At 25.1% G+C, this 12507-nt stretch overlaps 4 protein-coding genes across 4 annotated transcripts; all 4 read right to left on the reverse strand.

Moving 5' to 3' along the window:
* Positions 1 to 1073: 1073 nt before the first annotated feature.
* On the reverse strand, positions 1074 to 1625 carry OCT59_008056 (uncharacterized protein; the record flags this gene model as incomplete). Its single annotated transcript, XM_025330166.2, has 1 exon — positions 1074 to 1625. One exon carries the CDS (start codon positions 1623 to 1625, stop codon positions 1074 to 1076), a length of 552 nt encoding a protein of 183 aa, XP_025183638.1.
* Positions 1626 to 5567: 3942 nt separating this feature from the next.
* On the reverse strand, positions 5568 to 5861 carry OCT59_008057 (uncharacterized protein; the record flags this gene model as incomplete). The annotated part of the gene is made up of 1 exon (XM_025324952.2): positions 5568 to 5861. The coding sequence occupies one exon, from the start codon at positions 5859 to 5861 to the stop codon at positions 5568 to 5570; it is 294 nt and encodes a 97-aa protein (XP_025183639.2).
* A 2415-nt stretch (positions 5862 to 8276) lies between these two features.
* Positions 8277 to 9799, reverse strand: OCT59_008058 (uncharacterized protein; the record flags this gene model as incomplete). The annotated part of the gene is made up of 4 exons (XM_066142210.1): positions 8277 to 8380; positions 8445 to 9014; positions 9111 to 9270; positions 9365 to 9799. 4 exons carry the CDS (start codon positions 9797 to 9799, stop codon positions 8277 to 8279), a joined length of 1269 nt encoding a protein of 422 aa, XP_065999113.1.
* Positions 9800 to 11679: 1880 nt separating this feature from the next.
* OCT59_008059 (uncharacterized protein) lies at positions 11680 to 12138 on the reverse strand (the record flags this gene model as incomplete). The annotated part of the gene is made up of 1 exon (XM_025315119.2): positions 11680 to 12138. The coding sequence occupies one exon, from the start codon at positions 12136 to 12138 to the stop codon at positions 11680 to 11682; it is 459 nt and encodes a 152-aa protein (XP_025183641.2).
* Positions 12139 to 12507: the final 369 nt, after the last annotated feature.

Consider the following 12507-nt stretch of genomic DNA (forward strand, 5'->3'; position numbering starts at 1 on the left):
GTAATATCTGATATGCTACTTTAAAGGCTTATTATTATAAAAACGTTTCATTTTTCAAATACAAAGTATAAATGTTATACTTTCATTTGATTAGTTACGGAAAATGTACCTGAAAAATTTATTGTTAAGTTTTGTCATTGTATAGATGCAACCCTGTGTATAGTAGTATGAGTTTTCTGCTTCCGTTTGGATAATCCCTTTTTATAGCGCAAATTGTTATATTATTAATAAATAATTTCGTAATAATTTATTAATGCATCAGAAATATCTAGGTTTCGATTACACCGCGTCTTGACTATTACACATTTATTTATATATAAAAAATTGAAATTTCCATATACAAGCTTTATTATTTTTGAATTATATGTAATAATATAAAGAAAAAATCAATATACCGTATTTTGCTGTTAGTAAGCATCTCCCCAAAGATAAGCACCCTGGTCAGAATTATGGCTATTTTGGCCAGAATTATGAGGATCTTGGCCGGCATTAAGTGCAAAAGGGGGGGCTTATATACCGCAAAATACGGTATGTTTTGTAGACGAGAAAGAATTTTTTTATGGATATTTTTAAAATGTAATCAAAGAACACTGGATCATGTAGTTTAAAGCATTTGGTTTATTTATTTTATATTTAATGAAGTTTATATATTTTTGCATAGAATTGTTTTTGATAAATTAATCGGCAAAATTTAGAATAGTAGGAAATTTTTGCAACTAACTAACTATATATTTAATTATTCGTTTTTAAGAATGATTATCGTTATTACATAAGAATATCTGCTTAGAAAATGTTTGAATCGTACACCAGATATGATAGACATTCATACATACGTGCTACTATAATGGCGCAATTGTTTATCGTACATAAAAAAATATTTACTTAATAGTCGCACGAGAGAGAAAATATAATTGAAATTTTACTACATTACAATGGTATTTTTTTTTTTTTTCATAAAATAATGGAGAATCCAACATAACCATGATTTTTAAATTTTGTATGTACACTTAAAGCTGAAATAGCTTATATGTTGATCTTTTTTTATATCATATAAATTTCCATACACGGTAATTTTATTTTAAATACACCGCTCTCCTTTTATAGTAACGATCATGATGATTAACACCACCTTCGTAATAGCATTTTTCTTCAGCGGCTTTAAAATAATCTGGAATCATTGTTTCTTCTTTTACAGGAAATCTATTTATAAAATTTAGGAATTTACTAGAATTTTGAGGATATATGTGAAAACTTTTTTCATTTTCAATTTCTTCAGTTTCTTCCGAAGTCATAATATTATTATCTTCTACGTTTTCTTCTAGTGATTTTAGACAAAAGAAATCAACATTTCTTCTTCGTTCTCTTTTCAAAAGTTTCTCATTTTCTATCTTTAATTTTTCATTTTCAATTTTTAATTCTTTTAATTGTTTTTCATATTCTTTTTCTTTTAATATCCAATTACTTTCAATCTGTTTTTGTAAATTTTTAATAAGTTTATTTTGTTCTCTTCGATTATCCTTTAAATTTTCAACTTCTTCAAATAATTTTTCAATTATTTCATCTTTTTTAACAAGTTCAGATTTATAATATTCAATATTATGATTTATAGCGTTAGACATCATCATTGTTTTAATATTAAGAAAAAAAAATTAATTTTTTTTTTAGAGTAAGAAAAAAAGAAGATTAGAAGTGAGATTTATAGAAAAATTATTTTAACTTTTTTTATCCTTTTTATTAAGGAATGAGATTTCCTTATTAGAATAAAATTCCATCATATTACATTGGCTAATTGTATCAAAGTGGTACAATAGATTTGTTGGATGATCGTCAGATCGTCCCGTTTTTTCTTTTGTTTAATATAAAAATTTCTCCCGTTTCAAACAGGACTTTGTAAACTCCGAGCTATACGTAAATAGGTCAGGTGAGATCAACATGCATTTTCTACTAGCTTTATGTATCATTTCAGGACCTAGAACTCCGACTTTTGGAAATAAGAAAAGGAGAGATCTACAATAATTATTATTCAACAATCAATGAATGCTAAATTATTTCATTATATATTGTATTAATACATCATATAATAAGTTTCGTTGTACTACCCTTAAATCCTTTTATTTTATTGCGGAAAAAAAAAATTATTTTATAAATAATATAAATAACGAATTTTTTACTTTTTTTAGTTTTGTATGAAGGTAAAAGAAAATGAATTTATTTGACCGCGGCTATGTACGATTACGAAGTTTGTTTATGTTGATCAAGGTATTATCTCGAAAAATATAGAAATGAAAAAATGAATAGAAATCAAAGTTGGTATCAAATTTCCGGACGAAGAAATATACAAATTGAAACAGAGGCTTAAAATAATTCATAAATGATGTAAACTTTCGCAGCAGATTGGAATCACAAAAATAGCTTTAAAAAAAATATTGGTGTAAATCACATGATTTTCAATTTGTCAATCACAGGATAAAAGAAAATGAGCTGATAAATAAATTAATCGTTTTGTCTACTCTCGCACGTATTTGATGTAATTTTTTGCATAATAATTGACATATTTAGGTTTTAGGTGCACAAAATATTATAAATTATATCATTTATAAGGTCTTTGATTAGCTTTCGAGTAGATATGAAACTGTGTAACCTGGTCAATGATAAGGGTTTCCCCGTCTCTCTAAAATGGGCAAAGAACAAAGTTGAAAATGAATTTTTCTTTTTTGATTGGCAACCAACAAGCTCAATTCGCTCGCATATTCAGGATTGGACAACAGATAAGCTGGCTTATTGATCTATTTGATAACCAATCATGATCGGTTATTGATTGGTTTACAGTGATTCGAGGTTAAGCATTTATAGCGATCATGACAATTTAGATGGGTTTATCTAATGTTGGCCGGAATAATCTTAGCGCGGGCCAAATTTACTAAATTATATTGTAAAAGTTATGTACAAAGAATCGGAGTAGTTTAAACAATATTTGCAACGAATTTTAAACTGATTTATCACATCATAGAATATTTCACATGAATGAGATAACCATTTGGATTTTAACTTCGCATAAACTTTATTTTGACATATTATATTTTCAATACAAATACAAATCTGTTATTTCTGTTATGGTCATTATATTAGCAGACCCATACTGTCTCTTTAAATAACCAAAACAATCATCGCTAATGTTTACTAATTAACAACTTTGAAAAGCAGTTTCATGATAAATATCCAATTATTTTACTTGCAACATCATAAAGAATATTGAAAGAAATTTACGTAGTACATTGATTATGAAATTAATTTAAAGTTATAATTTTAAAAAATAAGATTCCAATTGATTGAAATCTAATGTGTTATTAGTTACATATTGTGTATTGAGACGAAAATATTGTTTACATATAAAACTTTCACATTGTAATATGTCATAGGTTATTTATTGGCCAAATTGATGGAAAAAAATTATCCCGAAGTCTTTTTTTCGACCACTGTACAATCTGTACATAGAAAAGAGACATCTATGTATGTAGCGTATGGTGATGTGCATTTTGCATGCTTATGTTCAATCAAATAATTGTATAACATGTCATGTATGCTGTTCTTTGTATGTATGTATAACACAAAAATTTCACCCTGCGTGACTTGTGTGGGCAGTGTGGCACGATATTTTTAATTTATTGTTCGTTTACAACACTGAAAACTATTTCTTCCTCCTCTTTTCTTTCCCTTTTTCACGTTAAATCTATTAAACAATAAAAAAATCAATATTTTTGAAAAGCTTTAGCGTAGAATATTGTCATAAGTTGTAATCTTTACAAAAACCGCGTTTTTTTATAAATTTTATAATATTAATTTTAACACTAGTTAACAAAGCAAGACTAAGTAGAGATATTTAATAAGTATGGAAGCACTTATATATTAATTAATACTAAATATTTGTGAAAAATATTTTAATTAACTTATTGTACCGTGTTTGTTTTCCAATTTTATAGCGTAATTTCAGTACTTTGGCCAAATAAAATAGGCTTAGGAAGCTCAAGTAATGATGTTCAGCAGGCGTTGAATTATTCAAAAATTAATTTTTTATCAAGCTAGCTTTGAATATTTTAATATTAAGTAATTTTATTGTATTTTATAATAGTGTATTTTAAGTATTTGAAAAAATAAATTAATTCAAGAACAATAGTCAATAGTATGTTTATTAATTTAATAATAAAGTGTAAAAGAGTTATTTTTAACATGTGTCTATTATAAAAAGTAATAACTGATTTTATCTTATATAGTATTTTAAGAAAAAATATCTGTTTTTTTTTCTTTTTTCCTCCTCTCCAAGAAAAACGCTACATATTGGATTTCCGGTCACGTGATTTACATCGTTATCGTACCGTAGTACGTACATTTTTTATTGTAAAAAGTTATAGTATAATAAATATGTACGTATAGCAAAAACAAGCAACCATACAAAAAAAATAGGTTGCCATACGTGACATACAGGGGCGTATACATGCGAGGCGTATACATGACATGTTTTCTACATACTATGATTCAATTAGCTTTCTTTTGTCTATTTGACTATGGACAATTTTTTTTAATGTTCTACCGCATATCATATTTGTAGGTTCATTATTTAAATAACGTATAGGATACTATTTCTTTAAGAGAATATCTGCATTTAACCGGGGAGAAAATTAACCGGTAGGAAGAATTATAGTCAAGCTTCAAAACTGGATTGTACCAGAATTAACGTAATTCCTTATCCGCCGGTTAATTTTCCTTCCGGTTAAGATTAGTAACACTCTTTCTTTAATTATAAATAATAAATTGTAATTCATTAAGTCTTTATTTTAGAATTACGTAAATATCCAAATACGATATTTAAAGATTATTTTGTATATTCTGCCTCTTTATATTGTTTTAATTTCGTTTTTTAATTAAAATAATTTTTATACAATTTAATCATGTCATTTTCTATTAAATTAATTAAAATTCAATATATGATAACAACAAATCGTATTATGGTTCAGTTTATAATATATTTTAAACCCTTTAAATATATGTAGTGGCGAATCATATTTTCACTATGGATATAAGTTTTGACGATCATGCGGCATATTTACGGAATTAATTTATCGATTCTGACTGGACAAAAATTTTACTGTTTAACTGAAATCCGGAAAAACTTGGAACATAATAATTTTTAAAAACAGCCTTTAAAATTATTTTAAAATTTTTTACTTGCATCTTGCATCGAAGATAGTATTTATGCCGTTTTGCTCGTGCTTAGTGACAACGGACAGACCGATATCGGGATATCTGTCACGGTCTATGACTGGTTAATTCCCGTGACCGTTATCATCCCTATTTTCAAATATTAAAACAAAATAATTTACTATATATTAATTCATAAAAAATATCAAGTGATTGCTTAACTTTTATTATGCAAACAAAACTAATAATATAATTTCAATGAAAAGAAAACATAAATATATGCTCCAGTATTTCTAATTATAAAGAGATAAACTAAAAAGTAAATACAATAAAAAAAAAATCGATTATAACTTGAAGTTTAATTTGTAAAATCAATAAATAATTTCACAGTCTAAACATTCAGAATTATCATATTCTTGAAGTTCTGCTGTATAAGGATTAAGTAATCGAGATGTATAAATAGCTTGTGGATGTTGTTTGTTTTTCTTAAGAGAATGGTATAATTTTCTGTAATTTTCTGCTTCTTTAATTTGATTTTTAATTTCAACCTCATTTGATCCACCCATTTTATATGAAATATAAAATTTACAAAATGACTTGATTAATTTGTGAATTTCAATAGCACTTGGTCTATTACTTGGATCAGAATCCCAGCATCTCCTCATTAAGTCAATATAACATTTTGGTGCTCCTGGCTCGTTGATTTCAGGTCTAATTCCATTGCATATATCTAATACTAAATTGTGATCATGTGCACGATTGACAAAAGGTTGTTTTCCAGTTGCTGTAAAATACATAATCATACCAAAACTATATATATCGGCTGCTTGAGTGTAAGTTTTATTTCTTAACACTTCAGGAGCCATATAAGGAATAACTCCATAAATTTTTACCTCGCTTGTATTATTCACATCTTCACATAATCCCATATCTGATATAAATAATGATTTCTTATTAAAAGAATTTAAATTTTTTGTCAAAAATAATATATTTCCTGGATGTAAATCATGATGAACCTTCTGCTTTTGATGAATTCCTTTGAGACCTTCAATGATACTAAGTAGTGTTTGTATTTTATTTTTCCAATCGAAATCTTTATAATTTTTATTCATCCAATAATTATAACTTCCACCTTCTGCAAATTCAAGAACTATAATATAATTTTTTGTATTTGGATCTTCATATACGTTAAGAATATCATTCATTTTATTAATTGAATATTCTTTAACCTGTTCAAAAAAAAAAATATATATATTCTTAATTTAAAATAACATTTGATTATCAACTTATGAAAGAATCTATCCCATACCTCATTTAAGAATTTATCAGTCATAATTTGTGAATCATTTATACTTTTTAAAGCAATTTTTTTGTTTGAAACTCTTGTATACATTTTTTTATCAATATTATATTTTAATGGACCATCTTTCCATATTGCTAAATATACTGTGGCAAATCCACCTTTACCTATTTCCTTTACATAATTAAATTGATTGTATGGTATGGATTCAAATACTATATTGAAACAAGAATTAATTTTTGATTGCATTTCTTGAATTAAATAATCAAGTTTTTCATTCTCACTGGTGCAATTTATGAAATATTCTTTTAAATATTTTAATTGACATTGTTTACACCACATATGAGTATATTTTTCACCATAATTTTTACAATATATATATTTTACCATATTCCATGCAATATTCATTTTGAATAACTAATATGTAATACTTTTTATCTCCCATATACTTTGAGTCCATTTATATTTATTTCTTTAACCTGTTAAATTATAGATATATTTTACTAATTAAAAGAATATTTAAATTTAAATTAAAAATTTTTCGTACCTTATTTAGAAGTCTTTGAGAGTCATTAAAACAACATATTAAAGCAACATCATATTCCCATTGCTGAATATACTGTAAAATAATTGCCTTCACCTATTTTCCTAATTTTTTTTAAATTTATTATATGGTATAAAAATTGCGTTACTTTGTTCATTAGTTTCTAATCGATTCCACTTTTCCAACCCATAAAATTACATGGCCTACACCATTGAATAAATTAAAGAAACCTGATTTTTTAACTTAATTAGTATACAGTTCGTGTTAAATAATCTAAATAAAATTGATAGAATAATTAATACTATTGATAAATAATTAAAAAATATTCAAACTTTTTATTAATGAAAAATACAAAATTCACACATTTTTTACATATCTCGACAATTTGAAATCCAAATACTATATCTTATTCCTAATTTACTCCAGATATTAAATTCCTTAGTTTTATGCCTTATAAGTTATAATGTTTTAGGTTTGTTAACAGAAATATGAAAATTAATTAATGAATTAGAATTTATTGTTGATACTGTATGTCCAAAAATAATTATGGTATTGGTAGTAATTTCGGTTAATATTTGTTTTATAAAACAACTATTGTAACTTTTTTTTAACGATTAATCCAACATTTTACAAAATTCTCATTTAAGTATGCTAGTACAACCTTAGATTTCAAAATAAAAGAATAAATAAAATATTTTTCGAATGATTTTTTTAAATGTTCAATTCATGTAATTTACATTTATACTGTATAAATTATTTTAAATTAAAATCGAATTGAATTATGAAAACATTCACATTCAAACAAATTGATAAATTTTTGTAATGTCAAGAAAACTTTTGTTCCTGGAAACGGAATTTTACAAATAATAATTATACAGTATATTGACTTTAAACATGCATAAGTTTATTAGTATATATGTATAAAAGATAGTGATTAACTTATTTATGGTAGCTAAGTTTTTAAGTCACTTAATTTGGGAAGTTGAGCTTAAATAAACTAATTAATCATATGCAATAATAAATATCGGGATAATTAATATTTATTAATTATATATACTTATTTGGGTTTCAATTATGTGAAATAAAAAGATCTAGCATAATAATATTTACAAAATATTAATATTAAAAATAAATAAAAATAAATGATATTATAATCCACATTAAGTTTTATCATAAGCTTACAAGGAACTAAGCTACCAATTGTACTGTTATACTATAGCTTATAAATAAATAATATTAATTCACTAAATCATCAACCTTATTTTCATCGTCAATATCAATAGCACCTCTTAATTGTATTGAGTTAGACACTTCCAAGTCGATTAATTGAGAATCACAAACTATTGAAACAATAAAGTTAATAATTATTTAAGTAAGGATAAAATTTTTAAAAATAGAAAATACCTTCATTATTAACATATAAAGTACTAATAATGGATGAATTAACGGGTTTTGGTAATAAATTGTTAAATGTAAACGCTCTACTGGTATATACAGCATCAGAATTCTTTTCATACGAAGTTGAGATGTTTGGTATTTCTTTATCAGCTTCTTCAAATGCTGCTTTGATTTCGTTTCCTTTATAACCGTATTTTTCTTTATTATCTTCATTACCTTGAATAGAATTATACCAAAAACCAAATATATTTCTTAATTCTTCAGCTGCTGGTCTTTCATTTGGATTGACATTCATGCATTTATAAGCTAATTTCTTATAAAATTCAGGAGTTCCTTTTCCAAATTCTGGTCTGAGTCCATTACATATGGTTAATGCTAAACTTAAATCATGTTTTTTATTGTAAAAAGGTGGTTTTCCTGATGATAATTCAGCCATAATTACGCCTACACTATAAATATCGGATGATGATGTATATGGTTCTCCGTTTAAAGCTTCTGGTGCAATATATGGCATTACTCCGTATACTATTTTATCATCTGATTTTTGTTCATTTGCTGGTCCAGATAATCCAAAGTCTGAAATACAAGTAGTATTAGTTTGTAAAATATTCCCACTATGAAAATCTTTATGTTTTAAGTCAACTAAAATATGTATTAAATAATTAATTTTACTTTCCCACATAATGGTGTTGAAGTTATTTGAAAGAATACTTCTCAAATTTCCTTCATCAGCAAATTGTATAATCATCATAAATTCTTTAGTTTCTAGGTCTTTAGTTAATCCATAAAATGTTAATCCAGCTCCATTAGAAATTTTCCAATGTATTTTAAGCTATATTTTAATAAATTTAAAATAAAATAATTAATACTATTAAATACCCAAATGAAATAAATTAAATAAGATACAAAATAGTATAAAAACGTACTTCATTTAAATATTTATTTGACATATTCTGTGATCCATTTAACCTTTTCAAAGCGATTTTTATAGGATTAGGACGAACCTTTCCCCAACTTCCATCATCATTTTCATAGTACTCTAATTTACCATCAATCCAAGTTGCAGAATATACTTTGGCAAATCCACCTTCACCAATTTCTTTTATATCTGTAAATCTATCAAATGGTACCCATTCAAGAAATAGATAACTATATTTACGACTCCAATTTTTCGGCTTACACATTGTATCTTTTATAAATTTATCAATATCAGAATTTCCACTGGTCCATCCTTCCATTATTCTAAATGGGTCACATTCTTTACACCATAATCCTTTAGTAAAGGGTTTATTACAACATGAACAATTTTTGTGATTAAAATTTCCACCTGAGATATTTAATTTACTAAATTCGGTTCCCATTAGGTTATTTTCGTAATATTAGTATTCAAAAAAAAAGAAAAATAAATTTTTTTTTTTAAAACGAAAAAAAAAAATTATATTTATAATGAATTACTAAAAAGGATATTTTAAATCAAAAGCGGAAATTACTCCGATCATTGCACAAACCAGGTGATCATTTAATTTTTTTTTTCGGTGTATTTTTTCCGATTCATTGATCTGCATTACCGATCAAAATTCTTAGTTATACTGCAATTGAAGACAAATTTTGGGGTATTTCATAAATCCGCGATGATAGCGTATGTGTTATGATGAGTTTTTTAGTAGTTACCACAGTCACACAATTACATAGTTATTAAATAAGTTCAGAAGTCAGGGTTATATTTATTCTATTTTTCAAAAGAAATTGCGTAATATTGATAAAATATCTCTTTTTACTCATAATATATTAAAAATCCAGTGCAAGATTGACGAAATCCAAATAATTAAAACGCCATTAAGCGATTGAATAAACCAATTTGAATATAAATGGATAACAGAGTAGAAGCTCAAGTGGCGCCAAAATCAATAGTATTCAAATCCCTAAAAATACTCACACTCTTCTTGAATTAGTGAAACCAGATGTTGAATATGGATACCCTTCCTAATTAATAAATAATTAAATAAACAAGAGGTCTTGTTCAGAGGAGAGTTAACGCAGCACTGATTATCAAGCTGGAACTTGTAGTCAAACATTTAATATTAAGAATAACGGTAATATAATAAACAAAGTTATTAAAAAAAAACAATATGAAATGATAACTAAAGATTTAATTTATAATAAAAATATTACCTCAAACATTTCATTAATTTCCGAATTAGATACATGGATTTTCAGTTTCGAATGTTTCGAATGCTTCATTCTTCCAAAATAAATGTTTTGTACATTCACAAAGCAATTCTTGGACTGTTACAATACATTATCTAATTCTGCTTTTAAATATGGATTATCTTTTGCCTTTTCACGTATATCTTCTAATGTCTTTAATTGATTACTACTACCATCGCTACAGTTTATATTTTAGACTTTATTAACATTATGTAAGATTTAATTACAAACTCAAACTCAAAACGCCAATATTATTATTATAAATAAATAATTATTCTTGTTCATGGAAAATAAATAATTTATATATATTATAACAAACTAAGATGACTGAAAACGGGAATACAACAGTTTAACGTGATCCAGTCGTGAAAAATGCATCTCAATTTTATAAATCAAACATTAAAAAAGTCTATAGTGAGAACAATAGACAATAGACAACACAAATCCCTTATATAGTTCGGTTGTATATTAACCCTAAATCTTTTTTTTTTGAAAAAAAGGTTTTTATTTGCTCCCATTTACTTATTTAGTATTAAATAACCACATGGTTCCAGCTTTTTCTTAATAATTATGTATATATTCACATATGCGTATTAGATTAGATAACTTTTTAATGCAAAAAATATTATTCGAAACTTACGAAACGAAGGAATGGTGTGTATTTAATTTTAATTTTTTTAAATACTTATTATTTTATTTTGATTAAGAAAGAATGTAAACTTTATTGATTTGCGAAGAATTGGAAATCTTTTTTTTTTTTAGAAAAAAAAACTTTAATACTTATATAATAATAAATTTTATTTCTTATAATCAAAAAATGTATAATCTATAATAAAAACTAAATGCATAATTAAGTGATAATAATATGAATGAAAGAAATACATAATTGATAAAAACAAAGGAAAAATATGATTAATTGGATTGATTGTAATTAATGCGGTTTACAGGAGAATTTCTTTTAAAAATATTTTATATTAGAAAAAAAAATTATCAAATAAAATATTAATAAATTCATATATTTTTTTTAAATATCTTACTTGTCGTGTTTTGGTCGTATCGGAATTTTTCTTTTGGACCTTTTTCTTTTTTCCTTCTGATTGTTATCTTTATGATTTTTTGGTGTTGCGTGTTTATGATTAGTGCCATTATCTGCAATTCTAACAAAATTTCCTTCTTTTTCCACATCTTTTCTTCGATTTCTTATTTCAATATCTTCTAGTAACTTGTCTATCTGACATATTGCTTTATTGATCCTCTCCTCAGTCGAAATATTTTCATTTCTATCTTTATTATCTTTATTATTTATTTTAATTTCAATTCGTCGAGGACTTATTTTTGTATTAATGTAAATGTGTGTACCAGTCCCTTTCTCGATGGGTTTTAGATTACGCCCTTTACGACCAATTAATTTACCAATTTCAACATGGTCAGAAATTTCAATAATGGTCAAAATAGTTGAGTATCTGATGGAATTTAGCATTTGCATTTCCATTTTTATGAAGAATTTAAAGATGATATATTATTATATATATTTTAAAAAAAGGAGGAAGAGAAATATATTATTTTTTTTTTGAAGATTTTTTTTTAAAAAAAAATGAGAACTCAAAAAAAGGAGTGTATTTATAATTTAGCAATTATTACAAATTACAAACAAAAAAAAATACATCGCAAATTGCAACAAAAACATATTCCATTCAACAAAAGTTTTATGTAATTATTATTATTAACAAAACCATTTTTTTAATTAACAAAGACAATGGTTTTGATGATGAATTATGAAAAACGATTTTTTCAATAACTATTTTTTAAACCATGTTTATCATGTTTTTATTATAAAAGGTAATTATTTCTTTTAAGCATG

Source organism: Rhizophagus irregularis, chromosome 16, assembly GCF_026210795.1.
Source record: "Rhizophagus irregularis chromosome 16, complete sequence".
In the NCBI taxonomy this organism is placed as follows: domain Eukaryota; kingdom Fungi; phylum Glomeromycota; class Glomeromycetes; order Glomerales; family Glomeraceae; genus Rhizophagus; species Rhizophagus irregularis.